Below are 19667 nucleotides of genomic sequence, written 5' to 3'. Positions count from 1 at the left end.
ATATTTTTGTTTCTGTTTCATAAATGCGATTTACTGCTGCTAGGAATCACAATGTAAATATCTGTATTTGCCCAGGGTCTTAGGTGAACCTTGCGGAAGGATCGCTGGACTCCCAAAGGGGTCCCAACCCACAGGTTGAGACCTTCTAACATAGAGGAATGGGTCACGCTCTAGAATACATAGCTTATCTCTGGACCCTTCCTGTTCTCTCTGCTTCCTACAACCACAGGCCTTGGCTTTCCTCCACCGTGCCCTGCCTCGCCACAGGTTCAGGAAATGGAGCCAAGTTACCACGGATGGAAACGATGAGTCAAACTCTTTTCTCGCTTAGTCGTTCTCCTTCCACCCCCAGTAGTTTGCAATTATTATTGTTTGAAAGTGAAATGCTGCCCACAGGCTCCTGTGTTTGAATGTTTGGGCCCCAGCTGGTGGCCCTGTTTTGGAAGGTTTTTGGAGGTGGAGCTCACTGGAGGAAGCACATCACAGGGTCACTAGAAAGAGGAGTTGAGGTTTTATAGCCTGACCCTCACTTCCTGTTTTCTCTCCACTTACAGAGCGCGTACGAAATTTGAGCAGTGTCTCAGTGGTTAGGTACCTCCTGCCCTGCCTTCCATACCATGCTCGACTGTATCCTCTGCTACTGTGCACCAAAGGAAATCCTTCCTCCCTTAAGTTGATTGTTGTCAGTGTATTTATCACAGAGACCGAAAATAAAACTAAAATCATCACAGTAATGGAAACGGTGATTAACATGTCCAGCGTGACTCAGGCAACCCATAGGTAAGAGCATCAACCGGCATTCAGAGGAGGCGTGCAGGAAGTCAGGCTGTGGTCACACAGACGCTCCTCCACCCCTTTCAAACATCTCACAGGTCAAGCCAGGTGAGCGGATGCCCTAAAGATCACAAAGCCAGCATCTCCCAAAGAAATCAGCAGCTTTTGCACTCAGGACAGAGGCGGAGCCCATAATGCCGACCTCCTCTGAGAGGAACTGGCCACTGCGTGATTAAGGGAACCTGTGTGAGGATGCCGGCTCCTCCTCGTATGCTACACCCGTATGCTACACCCACACTGCTCTGCAACTCAGCTTCATCAAAGTCACAGAGGATGAAAACTGCCCGCCTTTGCGTTACTCCCTGCTGCTCAGTAGAGATGAGAGCAAAGGTCCACCATGAACAGAAGATAACAAAGATCAGCCTTTACCTGGAATATGATTTGACTCGGTTCTTGGCCTTCAAAAATAGAGAATGTCATGGGCTTCAGGGGACCGCTGAACTTCCCTTCTTGGCCATATCCACTGGTCTGTTAATAAAGAGAGAGAGAGAGTGAATGTCCGGGTGTCACTTGCAGAAACAATGTATGGAGCCAAGGGTTCCACAATGGCCTAGTGTGTATTGAGGGACTTTCCTATTTTGCCAAAGTAGTCTGCCATGAGTTTCAAATTGCTTTTTCTCATTTAGCCATGGGAAGAATCTTAACTCCCATGTTACAAAGGAGACTTCCGAGTGTGAAGCCCGGAGTAAGACATGGGTGTGACAAGCAGGGACAGCATGGTGTGTGACAAGCAGGGGCAGCAGATGCACTGTCTTAACTAAGCAAAAGTCCGTGGTCCCTCAGGAGCCATTCAGCCTTCTAAATTATACATGGTTACACCAGCTTTTGTGAAATACCCCTACCACTTAAAATGTCCTGTGACATTTGTGACATGTCCCCAGCACCCTGGAGTCTATAGTCACCTCAAAGGCAGTTGAATGTATCAGAGGGAGAAAGAATATATAGATAGTTTAGCACGACGCTCACTTGGCACACAGTCACGTGGTAAATTCTCGTCAAACTGGAAGTTCAGCATACTTCACAACTGGCCAACACTTTATAAATTAAAATCATAAAGTGTTTCCTTCAAGCAGTGGTCTCACATGATTCTAAAGCCTAAAGACCTTAGAAATTTAAGCATCTCAACAGTCACTCAAATCCAGACCAGAATAGTAAGGAAAGTTTATAATTGCTAAGCTGATATTCATGGGAGCCTTCTCTAAGCATGTTGAATCCTAGTATAGTACAGTTAGCCCTGTTGAGACTAAGGCATAGAAAAGTTATTTCCCCCGCAGAGTAACTAGAAGCGGGATTTGAACCTGCAACTCTGGAACCAGTCTTCTCAACCCACAGGTGTTATTGTCCACCAGGGGATGCAAAAGTGATGAAGGAAAGTTGGCTGTAATAGGGAGGTGCCAGAAGGCGTGGCTCCCACCATTCCAACCCCTGGGGAGTACTCCATAGCCAATGGCTGCCATCCCTACTGACTCTTACTGTCACTCCTAAAGGGAGATGGGAGCAGAATAGAGCAGGTGGACAGTCATCCAAACCCAGAACCAGAAGTTAATGTCATAATCTGAATGCTGGCCTCTCCTTCCAAAAGGGAAAGAGCAGCTATGGCTGGCATTTCTACCCCTCCCTGTTCTCAGAAAGGTCACTGGCTTTGTATGTGCAACTGGAGAGTCACCCAGAGCTGTGAGGAGTCCAAAGAGAAAAGCGTTCCCACCTCTGATATATCACAGAATGGTTAGCCCCACCCTGGATTTATCATTCGGGCTTCCTGTTACCGCTGAGAAATAACCCTTCATTTATTTAAGTTGCCCCAAGTCCCAATTTCCTATGATTTGCAGCTAAAAGCATTTTTAACTTCCACAATAGTTTTCCAGACTTCTAGCCACCGTCTCTCTGAGCTTGCCTTCCTTCAGGAGCCTTTCCTTCCTTCTTCTCAGGTCTTCTCCGGTTCCATTACTTCTAGAAGGTGAGGCAGGAGAACTACACACAGGCCTCCAGTGTGGCTGTGGCGGATCTAAGACAAGGGCAGTGTTTTCTGCAGTGCTACCAGCGAGCTGAGCTCCAAGGCTTGTCTCTGAGACCACCCAGCGAGCCATCAGCCTCGCAATTATCCACACCAGTGGAAACTTCCTTAGCCCACAGACCTCACAGGCAAGGCTACGTTTTACACATACAGACAAGCTAGCACACTGCAGGGAGGGAGAGTCAGTTCCAGGGTTCAAAGTTGCATCCACCTCCTCCTCGTATCGGGGCAACAAATCTTTCTTCCCTCCCATTTAACATGACTATTGGGGCTATAAAGATTTCAAATTGAATGTGAACAATATGAGTCACCAAAAGCACCGGCCAGAGCTGAGAGGGGTGGCTTAGTGGCACCATTTACAGAGAGGAAGGCAAGAAGAAAATGAGCCCACCGCCAGCGAAGTACCACAGCTAAATGTTCATTCTCTCTGAGCTCAGTGCTGCTTCTTAATTCATAATCATGTGATCACCTCCTATCTCTGGGCTAGGTGCTGAGCAAAGCCTGTTAAGATGACCTCATTCATTATTGAGGGAAGGTCTATATGGATACAGATGCTGGACATTAAATATTTACTACTAGTGGCTTTTATGTATTCAGAGCTTAGGCTGTGCTGCTCCTTGATGTAAAAACTCCTTTGTGTCAAATGCTAGGATTAGACCCAGTGCAGAGGACAGAAAACTGAGGTTTAAAGCTTAAAGCTACTCAGTCCATTTCCTATCATGGGTAAGTTGTAGCCACAAACTAGGACCTGACACTGGTGTTACTGTCCCCCTGTGATAACGTAGGCAGGAAAGATAGGAAGGGCGGTGGTCCTCATTCAGACCCAGGCTGTGAGGATTCTCCTAGGAACTGAATGGCAGTCTCCTCCTTAACCTTGAGGGAAGTCCCAGAAATCTTGGCTCAGTTCTATGATCCGGAGGGTGGGGTGATAAAAATATGTTTTGTAATGTGTTAAGGTGTACATATGCGTTATATATAATGTATGTTGATAAAAAAAAAAAACATTAAACCTTTTAAAACTATCAGGCCCTCGGAGGACTTTGAGGACTTAAAATTTGGTGTGTTGTTTTGGGGTACAAGAAAAAAGGAAGCAAGATTTTAGGTGCAGCAGTCTAAAAACTTCCTTTGGTGGAAACAAGCAAAAACACACCTGAGATCTTGGTTCATAAAACAGTGAAACTTTGGACATCCTTCTGCACCACAGGAGCCTTGTGAGTAAAATAGAGATGGTACCCCACTGTCTACCCAATAGCTGGGGCCCAGTTTCCATTCAGTTCCGTGCTGAAAGCCTGTCAGACAATACCAACAACAGAAGATGTGGCTAACGACAACTTTAACTAGGAACCTCCGAGCCATTTATGAAAATAAAAATACAGAGCGTAGAAAGGTGAAAACAGGAAAAAAATATATAGTTTCTTGATACGCTTTTGTGGGTGGCTTTCGTAGTTGTTTTTAAAGTTGGGTTATAGAGACTTACAGATGAATCCCTGTAATTCTTTTCAATGGCCAGAAGCTACAGGTGGAGGGTGAGTTTGTTCAGTCCTGGCTGTAGCTCTGTGGTAGAGTGATTTTCTATGTATAAGGTACGGGGTGGAGACAACAGCGGCAGAGACAGAAACAAGCTATAGCCACAGAGCTCAGTTTGCCATTCCACGGCTTATTAGCTTCTAAGGGCTGAGGGTAAAGTGCAGCCTTCAGCTGATGGCAACCGTGGGGCTTGTGTGGTCGCTTCACACGGGAACACGTCACATCTTTCTGTACAATTCTGATAAACCACCTTTTGAAAATGTGGTAATGACTGTTCTTTTCATGGTGTGGAGTGGAAGGATGTCAGGAAATATCCTGCAGAGACCCTCTGCGCTTACCAAATAAAGTGTGAGAAAACACAGGAAGTGAAGCTGGGCAGAGACCATCTTGCTCTCTTCTCTTGGACTCCTGTGAGTGAACCAGAGATAAAGCGTGTTAGTTACCAGCCTGCTAAGCCACATCTTCCCAATAGTCAGAATCTTTGGAAGACCTCTAGTCACAAACCGAACATAATCGAGTCCTTAGAGGCCAGCTCTCCCCTGTGTGGGATGCCTGAGCTTCCGGAAGCTTCTGGCTCCCCATCTATAGCAACGCGCCAGTCAGCATCTCCAAATGCGCTCCGTAATGTCTGTGATTAACTCACTTCGGAGTCTTAGAACAAAGGCAGAGCAGATTTCTTTCGGTCATTTTTGCTCTGCGTTTTGTTTTATGATTTTTTACTTGTTCTTATAGGTGTGGTAGACGCCAGCAAAGTTAGGTCGGATCATTTTCATGGTACTGACTCAAATTCATGGTTCTGACTCAAAGCTGAAAATACGTGAGTTTCTACAAGTGCAGGAAAACCAAGAACTTCTACAGCCTTCCGAGACCTCGCCAGCTGCCCCCTTGGTCTTCTGAATATTATTACAGCCTATGCTTTTGGGTGCTCCAAAAGAACTCATATACTATTTCCTAGCTCCCCGCCCCTTTAAGGCTTTACATTTCACAGAAATTTTAACTTTCATCCTGACATATGCCATGACTGATTCCAGTATGTAAATAAAATTCACACTTGGCCTGTAAGGCAATGCAGCTGCCAAAGTGAAAATAAATAAAATTTTAAAAGAACAAGCAAGGAATCAAAGCATGTATTCATTTCACTAAAATTCCAAGCCAGTTTATTATTATCCTTAGGGATTATGGAGGGCCTTGCCTTAGTTCATTCTTTCATTTGTTTAAAGTTCTCTACATTGAATATGTATCACTAATGTCAATAGCATAAAAAAATAATTAAAACTTTAATCATTATAATACCTTTAAATGCCTTTAAGAAGAGGAACGTGATATTCACTTGAGCCTCACAAAAGCCCTGGGAGACAAAACCAGCATGTATCACCTTCAGACCCCCTGGTTGAAAAGCCCTTAAAGTGCCACCACAGAGCTGGGCAGACAGTGCCACAGAGCCAGGCAGCCCAGCTGGCTGCCTGGCCCTATTTCAACCATAAGTGAAGAATTTCGTTGCTCCACACCCCAGTGTCCTTATTTGAAAAAAAAATGCTTAGTGATTACTTAATAATAAACATGCAATAAGGAATTGTCATTGGGGTGTCACAGATGAGGAAGTTAAATTCAAAGTGACCAAATTGCCTAAAGGCCCTTGGCTAAGAGGTGGCATGGTCAGACATCTCGCAAGGCAGCTGGACTCAAAACTCCAAAGCTTCTTTCAGCTTCTATGTCTATGTGATGTGACAGTAGCAAGGATACAGTCATAGCCGAATAAGTAGGGACAACGGACAGTTCTCACACACATGACATCTAAATTGAACAGCTCACTCCAATCATCCATGGCTAGTTTAAGGAAACGCTAGAATTAAAGCCCTAGATTCATTAATTCATTGGATGCTTAAAATTCAGTTTTTATAATAACAATAAATTTGGCAGACCTGTAAAATATCATTTTAGTTAAACTAATTATAATTGAATACAAATGAGACATGTGTTCTACTATTGAGCACTGCTCATTTGCTCTGGGAAAACACTGAAAAAAGTTATCAGCCATCTAATATTCTAGAATATTGTGAGGGGACATACGAGCAGCCCCATGTAGCCACAAAATCTAATCTATAGATTCAAAAAGTCACTGGTAAAAAAAAAAAATAGGGATAAGGACAGGAGGCATATGTCAGCACTAAACACATGGGGCATTCGTTTCTTATCATTCCCCAAACAAGAAAAGACGATAATGCTTCCTGTGGTATTTACAATGAACTAGGTATTTGAGCTGATGATACAGCTCAGGAGGATGGTGTGGTACTGAACGTAAGATTACCATGGCAGGATGACCAGAGATCATTACGTAAAACCAAGGAAAGCGGGATTAGAAGACAAATGCTGCATGTTTGCTTTTCTATGCTGAACCTAGCCTCAAAATTCAATATATGTGTACGCGTTTCTGTATCTGTGTCCACGAGTCTGGAAATTGGAAAGACAATTATGAGGGGAAGAAAGATATCCTGAGGGATGTGGGCAATAGAGTAGAGTCATATGAATGCGGGGGGGGGGGAGGAAATGCACAGGGAGAGGAAGGAAAAACGGCCAGAGCTAACCTTACATGTTAATTACTCTGAAATAAAAACCAAATCACGCAGCTATGTAATCTATAGCTGGTTCAGAGCGTGTGTGAGGAGGTGGGTGGGTACATGCGGTATCATACCCTTTTACCTAAGGGCCTTGAGCAGCATAGAGCCGGTATCAGTAGATGTCCTGGGTACTGCAGATCCTCATGTGCACGGAGGAATGTCTATGCTTAGGCGTAGACATTCACCTTTCTAACATGAGCGAAATCCACATCATCAGTTATCAGCTTATAGCTTCTTATTCCAAATAAAAGAGCAGCACGGAGCCTTTGCTGGTCCCACTCCCAAATTCCTCAGCATCTGGGATCTTCACAAGCTCTGCCAACTCTCTTACATTTGCTTATCTGCCACTCCCTCCCCACACCCGGCCACTGTGCCCTTTGCCCAGATCACTGTGGCCTATACTAGCTAGCATCTCTTCCCAGCTGCCACAGGCCTGGGGCACACTGTAGCAGGTATTTGCTTAACAAAGCCTTGCTGGGAGCTCTTCTCTCACAACTGCTTCTGCTTCGTACCCATCAGCTCACCCAGTTACTTACAAACTTCTTGCATGCACCAGACAGGATGCTAGGAACTCAGCCCCCAAACAAGAAGCACAGGTCTGCCATTGCAGAGCTAGACCCTGTCCCAGCCTCCTGCAGGAAGTCGTCCTTGATGTCCAGACAGAGGCCTCTTCCTTTTGAACTTCCTATTTTTATTATTTATCTTTTATTTATTTATCCTTTACTTATTTATTTACTTATCCTTTATCAGAGTTACTGCCTCCACTAGAAACTAAAACCCTGTGGAATAGAGGCCTCGTTACTCTCTAACCTCCTGGAATGCTCCATACCATAGCTCACATGTATTAAGATCTCAACAGATGCTTGTTAACTCTACAGCATCCACCATCGTCTAATAAGGAAAGCCTAGTAATTTGTTCTCATCTATAAGTTTTCAGAATAAATATTACTCTCATAAAAATGACTTCACTAATTTGAGATTTTAAAGCTTAATCTTAAAAGTATGATTGTTTTTCTTAATTGATGGAAGGGGTTATTTCTCTGTTAAATGCGGTAAGAGTCCCACTCCAATAAATGACTGAGAAACAGTTGGAATATGCCAGGGCCAGGAAGTGGGAGTGGGTGGGTTGGTGAGCACGGGGAAGTGGGAGGGGATAGGGGAAAAAGAATTACAAGTTAAAATGACAGAGAAATCAACATTAACAAAATGAAGGTCTTATGTCAGGGGTTCAAACACAGAGTAACCAAGAGTCACCTATTCTTCGTCATGTGCCTACGGTCTTTCCACTCATAGGCTGGCTTCCTGTGGGATATAACAGTAACCACTTGCCACATCTTCTGAAAGGGTACTGTGACTTGTCTGGGGGCAATCTTCTACACCATGAAGTTGTAAGGAGCATGGACTGAAAATTAAGGTTTGGGGCCAGGCTTCTGTGTCAACTTAGAGGCCTGCTCACTCGCCTTAAAGCAAAAGGCAGCGTGAGTATCCATCTTTGAGGGTGACATTAATACTGGACAGCATGTACTATCCACATTTTTTGCTTTCTCGGTCAGAACTTAAAGCATTGGTCTGGATGTCTCCTTTCAGCCCACTTTCTGACAGCCCCCCCCACCCCCACCCCCCTACACACACACAGCCTACACACACACAATTCTAACAGCAAGGCGAAGCCTTGATTCAGAGCAAACTGCACCAATGCTAGGTACGGTTATGCCCCTGTCTCAGACAGGTCTTGCTTTCACTTCCTCTTCATAGAAACATGACTCACTAGGTGAGTATCTGGCCACGGGTCATGAGGACTCTGACCGGAAACCACTGTTTAAAACTTAAGCTGACTAAAGCCACTGGACACTTGCGTCATAGGGCAACTTGGAGACACTACCTGGACAGGGCTCAGTTGACCATTTCAGAGAACTCCATGGTCTCTCCTCTGAGACTCCTGGAAGGGTTGACCCAACCGTCTGCTTAGGATTTTTGCTTTCTGTCAGCATCTCCCTCAGGTGCAAAGGCCGCAGTTCCTATAGTGACTATCTGAAAGACCAAGCTACCTGTAGTGACAAAGATCAAAGGCTCGGAGCTCTTAATGAGTTTTGAAGAGAAGACCTCAGTCACCTTACCCAGCAGGTGGCTTCTCAGGACCTTGACCTCAAATGTGGAACTCTCTTGGGAAGGTGCCCTCACTCAGTCCACCATAGCCTGAAAGTCACAGGCGTCCCAGCAGACTGTACAGAGTCACAACACAAAGGCAGTCAGACAGCACTTACGGGAAACAAGCCACACAGTGCTGAGCCTTTCATTGAATTATCTTATGATATTTTTCCAGGGGAGGAATTCTGTGAAACAGACAGCACATGCATTTGAGATGAAAATATCAAAAATCAAGAGTCAGAGAAGTCAAGAGACGAGGCCAACCAAGGTCTCTCGGCCATGTTTGTTCCCAGGCCTGTGCTCTAACTGCAGGGTCTTCTAACCTGAAAACGTCACTTTCATCCACTGTATCTGTCCCACAGATTTCAAAAGATTTTGCTTTTGCTTTGTGGCTGTTTGTCCTCTTCCTACACCAACATGACTCACTATGTCCTAACACACATACCTCCCGCCATGCCCAGGCCAAGGGTGTATCAGCTGGAGGGATGTTTGTTCCTATATATATTCTATATATACTATATAGAATAGTAATACTTGTATATTACTCTTCCCTACGTCTCTCTGAGCCTCACCCCAGCTGTCTCTGGTTTTTAACCAAGCCCAGAGTGATCAGATAAATAATGCGGCTTCCTCCCAAGTTCCTATGCCAGTATGCTAACTCCCAACGTTGTCCTCACGCTACCTCATTTGGAGTTCTTCATAGAAAACCAAGTCACAATGAGACCATCAGGGTGGGCCCTAATCCAAGATGGCTGCTGTCTCCCATCAGAATGGAAAATTCAGACACAGATCCATAGACACAGAAAGAACACCGGCTTGAACATGAAGGCAGCCATCTACAAGCCCAGAGAGTGGCCTGGGACAATTTCCTCCCGCGCACCTCAGAAGGAACCCCGCTGACACCTAGGTTTTAGACTTGAACTCCAGAACGCTGTTTCAGCCATGCACTCCCAACTTTGCCTGAACCAGGTGCGGCCATCCCAGGACAGGGATGCTGTCAAGGGAGACTTCACTGTGCTAATTCGCTATTGCGCATAGCATGGCATCCCAGGGGAGACACAAGAAGCACAAGCCTAGTTTCTAACGCTCCCGAATGGCTTCACACCACTTTAAGACACTCTTGTCATTTCTGCACTTGAGTAGTTACAGGGACTTTCTAGGTCTCAGATTTCCCAACCTAAAGAACTCAGTATGCAAACATGGCTCCACACCCACACCTGGTTAAAAACTCAATGCTAGGCAAATCGTAAACAAGTTCAGCCATCTCTTCTGGTTCTTGGGTTCTTTTTATATAGGGACATAAGAGGGACAGCAATGGGCTTCGAAATAACTCATGCAACACCAAGGAATGAGCCATGCACCAAGCACAAGAGGTGGGAGAGAAGGACACAAAATTAGTTTATTACAGGGTAGTGTGGGCAAGAAAGGATGTGACTGGACTCATAACACCACCAGGACGAAGCAGTGCCTCACAGTCTGTGTGTCATTCATTTTACAGCGGCATTGTATATTGCTAAGAGCAGCATAAATTCTAAGGCAAGGCCAGATATGAATAAAGATCAGATTAAAAATTGGCTCACACCATTGTTCACCAAGCCACGCCGAGGTCACCCAAGCCCATCTTTCTGCTCTGGCTCACAAATCACTGGCACCAATTACATTGCTTAAGTAGGAGCGGACCAATTTGTGCTCCTGACAAATTAGGGACCCAATTAAAGCAGCTCTTAATAAGCTAGAAACAAGCACCCAGGCAGAAAATGAGGTCTGCTGCCTCACGCTGCAGACCGATGACTTCCCCTGAGGTAAGAAGCGGTCTGGTGTGCTTAGAGCTGAAGGGAAAGAAAAGAAGAGGAAGGAAGGGGAACCAACAGCCACACATCTACCCCAGGCCTCCCACCAAAAATATAAGCTTCTTGGCCTCACTAAATGGTACAGTGGAAAAGCATACAAGCATCTGGATTTACACATCCAAAATTGAAGGATTTTATTTTATCAGTACATTCATGACGGGATACATGAATCCACGAGAGGATATATAGTTCCCCTGGATAACTTAAAGTTATTTAGGTTTGTATAATTAATTGTAATAGGAATTATCAACATAATCGTCTTTATTAAAGAAAACGATGGAGCTCTTGGGTATCTTTTGAGAGACACTGTCATGTTCTTTCCTGTGGCTTTCATTCTGCCTCTCACTCCTACACATTGGACAAGGATTGGGGAGGCTGGGAAGGAAAGTCCTCTACATAGAGGCTCACAGGATGGCTAGCTGTAGTGATTTGAAGGAGAAACCCAGAGCTCTGGGTGTCCAAACATTTGATCCCCAATTGGTGTATAATTTGGGGAGATGATACAACCTTGATTGTGGAAGTACACCAGAGTGGGATTTAGGGGTTCACAGCCTTGCCCTAATTCCAGTTTACTCTCTGGCTCATGGTTACAGTTGAAGATGTGCCCCACACACACACACACACACTATGGACCCTCCCTCTGAAACCATAAACCCAAATAAACACTGCCTTCTGAGATGTCTTGGCCAAGAATTATTATCACAGAAAAGTAACTGATGTATAAAGTATCTAATATTCTAGCCCCAAAAGGACAAATGTCCCAAGTCCTCAGAGGGCTGGGGACTTTGATATGGGCATAGCAGCACGCTTCTCACCTTTCTTACCCCAGGAGACAGGATTTAGGTCTGTATTCCCTGATGTGAGCAGACTCACAGCCCAGGTGCCCTGGGAGAGATGCAGGAGGACCCCAAATATAGCATACCACTACCATGAGAGTCCTTTCTGATCTAAAGAGCAGGATAGGGATTGCTATTTTTCTTAAAGGGTGGTTTAAAATTTTTGTGACAGTCTCTTTGGGAATGGAGTGGTATTTCTCCATGCACATGTAGGTGTAAAGTTAAACACACTGTGGAGATAATACAATCACACTTGCTAACCTCAGAAATTCAATAGGAGATAAATCTAAATTCCATTCTATACCACAGGACTGAGGCATTGAAGAATGTAAAAAAAAAAAAAGTCATCATTTGCTATTACACTAGTCATTTTGAGGCAAGTATTGTAATCACAATTTTGCTGAAGAACAGGAAGTTAACATTCTCCCTCCTGTAATTAAACCTTGATGGATAACTATGCAGTAGAGGACAGGAAACAAAAGTGAACTTACCTTAATTCTACCAAATGAAGGGCACTTTATCCCTTAAAGGTGTATAATGAACCGGATGTCTTTCAAAGCTTGCATTTACTAAACATTTGCTAAAGCTAAGCACCTTGGGAAAATCTATTCATTTACACTCAATCCTGTGGCGTGGATCCTGTTACCATACAAGGGTGGAAACTAAACCCAGGGAAAAGCTTTACTGCCTGAATATAGAGATCAAAGACGGAAGCACAGTCTAGACAGCATGCATGTGAGGAAGATGTTCATCTTTAAACATCTTCCAAAACACAGATCTGGGGTTCTGATTCTCTTCCCTCCAGATCTGCATGTAGCACTTGCTTACCATGACTGTGGCTCTGGGTTTGATCATACCAACAAGTGATAATCTTTTAAATATGATAAGAAAGTGTTGAATCTAGATATCTTAGATAAATTCAGATTGTCATCATTACAGAATATTTTAAGAAAAGTTAAGGTTTTCTTTACCACCTATGAAACTAGCAAATATAGCTTAATCTGTTAAGTGTTATGTACACAAAAAATATCTATTGTAATACCATTAATAATAATTCGGTCACTGGGTGACAGTCTTATTGTAGTAAGTTAATATGCCTCAAATTGAAGTAAATATTCTTGTTCATTCTCACAACTTACAAATGACAGATGGGTCAGACACGTAAGAAAATTCATATCTTCCATTGTTTAAGAATCAATGAGTTGGCCACAGAAAGGCTAGACCCATTCTAAGTTAAACACCAGAAGTTTCTGAATAAACACAATATTATGACAACAAATGACTAAATGTTTCCACACCCATATGTGCATTTATTTGTGGACCTTCAGAGACAGAAAAAAAAAAAAAAAAAAGGTTTTGCAAGGTGCTTCCCAGAGTTCCCTCCCAACACAGAAGTGTAGCAGGTTCCTTTCTGGATCCTGCCTTTGACAGTAGGACACAGGACAAACTTTGGCCTTGATAAGAAGAGGATACTATAAATGCAGTATTCATCTTCAACAGCAATGACGCCCCTCAGAGCTCAGATCTTCCCTCAGATCTTCAAACCTGAAGACTTACATGGGAACCATCTGAGGGACTTTTAACTTTTGAATATTATTCATCGGAACCCAATCATCTTATCATTCTTATTATCATGTCCAATCCCATGTTCTTAACATAGCTTGGGGGGGACATGTGGTGTGTGTGTGTGTGTGTGTGTGTGTGTGTGTGTGTGTGTGTGTGTGTGTGCAATAGAGAATGATCTTTCTAGAAGGCTGTGGTGGTACACACATATAATCCTAACATGCAGGAGAGTCCTAAGCCCAAGGTGGTTGTTTTTTTTTTCTTACAGAACAAACAGTAACACCTCAGCTGGACCTGACTCAGTACCTGGACTTTCTCCTGCAAAAGAAAGCCAACCTTCACTGAGTGGCTACCATGACAGCAAGCACTTTACCTATGCATTTGTTCCTCATGATCACCCACTTGGGCAGATTATCTGTTATCTAAATGAAAAAGATTAAGGTTCAGAGAACATAAGTGCACAGCCTCATGTGCTCTAGCCAATCAATGATGAAACAGGCCCAACCCAACTGACCAACCCCGAAGACTCACAAAACGTATGTCCCCCGGTTTAACTGTAGACTCTCCAGAAAAGGATTCCTTTTATTTCTTTAGAACACCTCAGTGTTGACTGTTTTTCTTGTTATCCCAGTGTGCACTTTCTTCTTTTAAGCAATGCCTTACTTGCTACTTACATTTTTATAGAAAAGTATGAGAGAAAGCATTGCCCAGTCTGTTTGGTACACCCTACTACAGGAAGCATCTGTGTCCTCCCTATAAAGCCACCTGTAATCCAAACACACAGGCAACGGCCAAAACTACGAAGATTCCAAGTGCGTGTATGACATCTTGAGAATCCCTCATTAGCAGACAGTTCATCTGCTATGAAGGGAACCAGAAGCCCCGCCCCACCCCACCCCACCCCCACACAGCAACCTCCCTTTCCCACCTGCAAGGCAAGGCAGGACTGATCTCCTCCTTTTCACTCTTCTTCTAGTGCTTTCTTTAAAAGTCTCCTTTCCCCTCTGTGCCAACCCTTCCCACCACGTCTCAGACAGTGCTAAGAATCCAACATTGGATTTTTTCTTCTCCAAAGAGTAGACTGAACGATCTCTAAAGACATGTGAGAGACACCGCAACTTATGAGACTAGGATTCTAACTCCAATTCCTACAACGAAGTTCTGGAAATATTCTCAGACCAGTTTTAGATGCTGATCACTAATGACGGGTGCTCACACTCACTTACACCTCAGAGAACCCAATGTTCCCTTAGTTCATTAACTCCAAGTTCAGTTAGACCAAAAGCCACTTTCATCCAATGAGTGTCTGAAATACAGACTCACGAGAAATAACTGTTAGAGGAAGGAACTGTGTCCTCCCCAAAAGCTAAGGACACCAGGGACAATCTCACCTTTTGTAGCTGTACACACTTGGCCTCGAGGGATACATTTATCAGCCCTTCTTAAGCTATCCACCCATCATCTAAGTTATCATTCTTATAAACTTCTGGAAGAATACTGAGGACAATTCACCCTTACCTTTCAGTAAGAAAATGCTGCTTAGAAGTTTTTGTCGTCCATTCAGCCGTGGAGACACTTGCTGTGGCTAGAGAACCCCAAGAGACACTTCCTCAACCTGTTCTGCTCCTCTAGCCTCTCCCTTCACCCCCCTAGTCAAACATTAACCACAACATTTTTATTGATATCTGAGAGTCACTGGGTATCATAAAAGGTATCATTACATTCAGTCCAGGAAAGAAGTTACTTTATACCCATTCATACCAAACATGCTTTCAAACGGGTTGCTGAATTGTTGTTGTTGTTGTTTTTGTTGTTGTTTTAAATATATGAATAAATTAGAAGTTAAGAAGTTTAAATGAGGAAGTTGAGTGTGTATCCGATTATCTCTGGAGTGTGGGCTCTGTGGCATCAAAGAGAGTTGCTAACATTTTACACAATCACTTATCGTAGCGTCTGCAAAGGAGACTGTCAACAAGTATGTGTATAGGTTCTGTACAAGTCCAAACTACAAGGCACCAAGTCTGCTGACAGTGTCATCCACTGACAGCCATTGACAAGTGATTCTGTAGGTGGCCCAGATGCCATGCTGAAAGACACAGCGGCTGTTCCAACTTCTGAAAGACATGGCAACCCAACAAACACGGTTCTATTTTGTTTTGTCTTGAAGCTACTGCCACAGACATCGTAAGTCAAGGCTTCATTCTGACTGATGGCTAAGTCCCACTCTTCAGTGCCTCCAGGAAACCATCTGGAAAATTTGAAGTGATACCAGGCAGAGGTCACATAGGTCAAACTTTACCCTGTTTTGGGGGACCTTCTGAAGTGTACCTGGATGTCTCCTGAGCTGCTATTTGCCTTCCCTTCCATTGCTGGCTTCAGAGCACTCTTAATGGGAGCTCCCTCCCTCCAAGATCTCCTGAACAGCTTTCCTGGGTGCTCTAAACCACTGACAGAAGGACCCTACATACTGAGTAGCTTAACAGTGGAACTACTCCACTGCACACCAATTGCAGCATCTGTAGTGGAACAGAGGACACAGGAACAGCCCTCCCTCCTCGATCTCACAGCTAATCTCACTGTGTTTAGAGAAGTAAGATTAACTTGGCCAGGAACTTCTCAAATTTTGACCATCTCTGCTTTCCCATCTGCTAGACAGAATGACCTTGGGACACAAAATCAAATAGCTCCAGCCTGCCTGATGATTCACTTCCTGGAATCAATCAATTGCATCTCTCCTCACAGAGCTTCTCTGGAAGGAACTGGCTTCTCGCCTAGTAGTCTTTTAGTAATGTGTATAAAATGTAATTTTTAAGTCTACAATGTTTTGTGTGTGTGTGGGGGGGGTGTTTTGGTTTTGTTTTGTTTTAGAAAAAGGAGATTCATAGACGGATAACTTTATAGATTGCTGTTGTTTTCAGTAATAATACCATGCCACTAGGGTCACGGCACATGGGCATATAAGTTAAAGGTGTCTCTTCAGCTAGTCTTCTCAAGTCTATGACTAGATCCCAGCTTAGACACAGAAAACAGAGTAAGGAGAGATTTTCTCTCTGGGTGGAGTCACTCAGCCTGTGACAATACAGTCTATCCTACCTGGTCTATCTGATTTAAAACAAAGACACCATTCAGACCTGGACTCTGTTCTTCCTGCTCCCGTGACTAAGAAGATTAAAAATCCCCCCCCCCCCGTGGGTCCATCTTATCAGAGGGTGACCACAACCCTGCTTCTGTGTCCCTAGTTGTGCTACTTTGGTTCTTGACTTCAAACTCATAATGGCTTGATTAAACTCTGAAAAGTCCCAAGCTAGCCAACCATGTTGCATGCAATTGAGTTTCTAAATGGTTGTTTCCTGTCATCTCTGGAGTAAGAGGGTCACATGGTTTTGAGAGAAGCATCGCTGTTCATCAAACCAGGATTCTCCCAGACTCACTCCAAAGACTGATGATTCCTGTTAACATGAGTCAGGGTAGATACCACTGAGTTTTAGAAATTCATTTGCATGCGGTGACAACAGGAGTTTAACACCGTCTTGGTAATAACAGGATAATAAAAGGAATAAGGGGAAAAAAGGTAATAAAATTAGTGATTTCCCCTTTGAAAGCAAAGGACATAGGATTATTATGACGAGAACAATTGAATAAGGGGCAGTCAGTGCTGAGCTGTACCTGTTCAAGCAAGCATGAAGACCAGAGGTTGGACTTCTAGTGCCCATGTAAAAATCCAGTCATAGCAGCATGGACTCATAACCCCAGAACTGAGGAGTAAAGACAGGGCCATCTCTAGAGTTTGCTGGCCAACCAGTCTTGCCTAACTAGTTAGTTCCTTAGTCCCAGTTGGGAGACCCTATGTCAAACAGACAAGCTCCTGAGGTACACACATGCATGCATATCCACATAAACCTAAGCATGCACACACATCTGAAACATTAGTAATCATATAAAAGAGTTTAATTGTAGCTACCCTATAAAGGAGATATGTTCCTCCCATATGCCACAGGTTGACAAAACAAAAAGCCCAATGTCAAGTGTAGGATAAATTATTGGTTAGGGGTGTTCTAGAGACTCCCCAAACTATATAGCCATGACTATTACTCTTAGTTGCCCACCAGAACTTTAGACTAAGACCCTCTTACTGGAGACTCCACATACTTTCATCATAGGACATGGAGGAAATCAAGCTGTTGCTGACCACGATGCTTTCTGTCTGTTAATTAGCTTTCATAGTACCCAAAGATGCTACGCAGGCTTCTGGGGAAGAAATGTCACCACGGGTCTCACCAGGTGTGGACCCTGAGAGCTACAATAACAACCATCAGGTCAAGATGTGCTCATGGGTACAATAGTGGCACAAATGTCATGCAAGTAACCAACTGTGAGCCAATTGTATTTAAAGCCTGTTCCACAGGAGGAAACGCATAACTGATAATGTGAATCAGTCCAAGTGCCCAAGGTTGGGAAACTCAGAATCAGGGGCAAATCTACTACTACTACTATTTTTATCTCATCTCTTTACCCATAAACTTTTATCTCTTTACCCATAGATCAGTACAGCTCTCAGGCCTCATCAGGGTTTATTATACTAGACAGAGGCTAACACGGAAACTAACAACTGGTCAAAGCACAAAGACTAAATGTAGAATTCTCAGCCACAATAGGTAAACTGTATCACTACCCCATCCCATGACCCCATTCCGAAGGCTCAGGGACCATAGTGGGAAGGAGGTGGAAAGACTGTAAGATCCAGAGGCATGAAGTGAACACTGCTGCACTCACGAAATCACAGCCCCAGTGGTCATCTACACAGGATCAAGCCAGGCAACAAACCAGCTCAGAGGGGGAGTGGTCTAAGGGCCCCAACTCTAATCCAGGACTTGTGGACAGTTATGGTGCCTGGGGAAGGAAGAGTCTCTTCTCAGGGTGCGGTCCTTGGTAGGTTGCCAATACTCCAGTGGATGACCCTACATCCATGAATATTTGAACAACACAAATAGGACTCAGCAGATTATAAAAAAGAAAGGGGGAGGATAGAAAGTTGGCGAATGCCAGCTACATCTGAGAGGAGTTAAGGGAGGAGCGGGATGGGTATCATTCTTGTATTCATGTGTGAAGTTCCCAAAAAGTGATTAAAATATTTTATTTTTAACAAGTAAGTAAGAGGGTTTGAAAGATGCTTTTAATTGTAGATAGCTCCTGAAGATGAAACATTTTAGCACTTTTATGTGTAATGATATTTTTAGACAATCGAACATTGGTTATAGGAATGGATATGGTTAGTTAGAAAGAAAAAGTATAGGTAGACTTTCAGAAACAATATGACAACGTAGAATTACTCTTAAGATTTAAAATGTGGCCCATCCAATCGCACCAGGCCTGTGCCAGCAGCAGAGAAGCAGAAAACCCGACTGACCAGGAGCTCAAGTCCCTTCTGGTTGGTGCCAGCTCCAGGTGTGAACTCGGTGGACGGTCCCATGATCCCCAGAGGACTCTCCACTCAATCTTAGGATCGCTGGTGAGTGGAATACAACATGTGTTCCAAACCAATTATGACGGTCCTGTGACAGCAAGAGCAAGGACACAGGAGCCCTGCCTGACCAGCAGCTCGGGTTCCTTCTAATCAGTGCTGGTATACCTTGGTTTCAAACACACCAGACAGTCCCACAGTCCCCAGAGGAGACACCACTTCCAGGCGCTGTAACATGCCCAGGATCTTAGGATTCCAGGATCCCAGGATAACAGGAACTTGGTCACACCAGGATCTCAGATCTCAGAGGAAGCTTGACTACAAGGCCTCTAACAAACCCAGAATCTCAGGATCACAGGAATCTGGAATCACAGGATCACAGAGAAAGCTGGACTCTGAGGAGTCCTGAATCAACCAGGATTATAGGAAGGGCAGGCTCCAATCAAAAACATGAGGGCAGCAAGCACTTGAGATAATCAGATGGCAGGAGGCAACTGTAAGAACAGAAGCATCAGAAAGCAAGGTTACATGGCATCATCAGAATCAAACTCTCCAACCATAGCAAGTCCTGGATACACCATCACACCAGAAAAGCAAGATATGGATCTAAAGTCACGTCTCATGATGATGATCGAGGACTTTAAGATGGAAATAAATAACTCCCTTAAAGAAATACAGGAAAACACAGGTAAACAGCTAGAAGCCCTTAAAGAGGAAACACAAAAATCCCTTAAAGAGTTACAGGAAAACACCACCAAACAGGTGAAAGAATTGAACAAAACCATCCAGGATCTAAAAACAAAAGTAGAAACAATA

At 43.9% G+C, this 19667-nt stretch overlaps 1 protein-coding gene across 1 annotated transcript in view; it reads right to left on the bottom strand.

Annotated features, from left to right (window-relative positions):
• Cdh17 (cadherin 17) overlaps positions 1-15030 on the bottom strand; it is a 63362-nt gene extending 48332 nt beyond the window's left edge. Inside the window, exons 1-3 of the mRNA XM_021222321.1 lie at positions 14909-15030; positions 4714-4783; positions 1204-1302 (exon numbers count right to left, since the gene is read on the bottom strand). Coding sequence (XP_021077980.1) covers positions 1204-1302; positions 4714-4761 — 147 coding nt within the window. The 5' untranslated portion in view covers positions 4762-4783; positions 14909-15030. The remainder of the gene's footprint in view (positions 1-1203; positions 1303-4713; positions 4784-14908) is intronic.
• Between the last annotated feature and the right edge of the window lie 4637 nt (positions 15031-19667).

The sequence above is a fragment of the Mus pahari genome, chromosome 22 (genome assembly GCF_900095145.1).
Source record: "Mus pahari chromosome 22, PAHARI_EIJ_v1.1, whole genome shotgun sequence".
NCBI lineage: Eukaryota > Metazoa > Chordata > Mammalia > Rodentia > Muridae > Mus > Mus pahari.
This window is presented reverse-complemented; position numbering and strand designations above follow the sequence as displayed.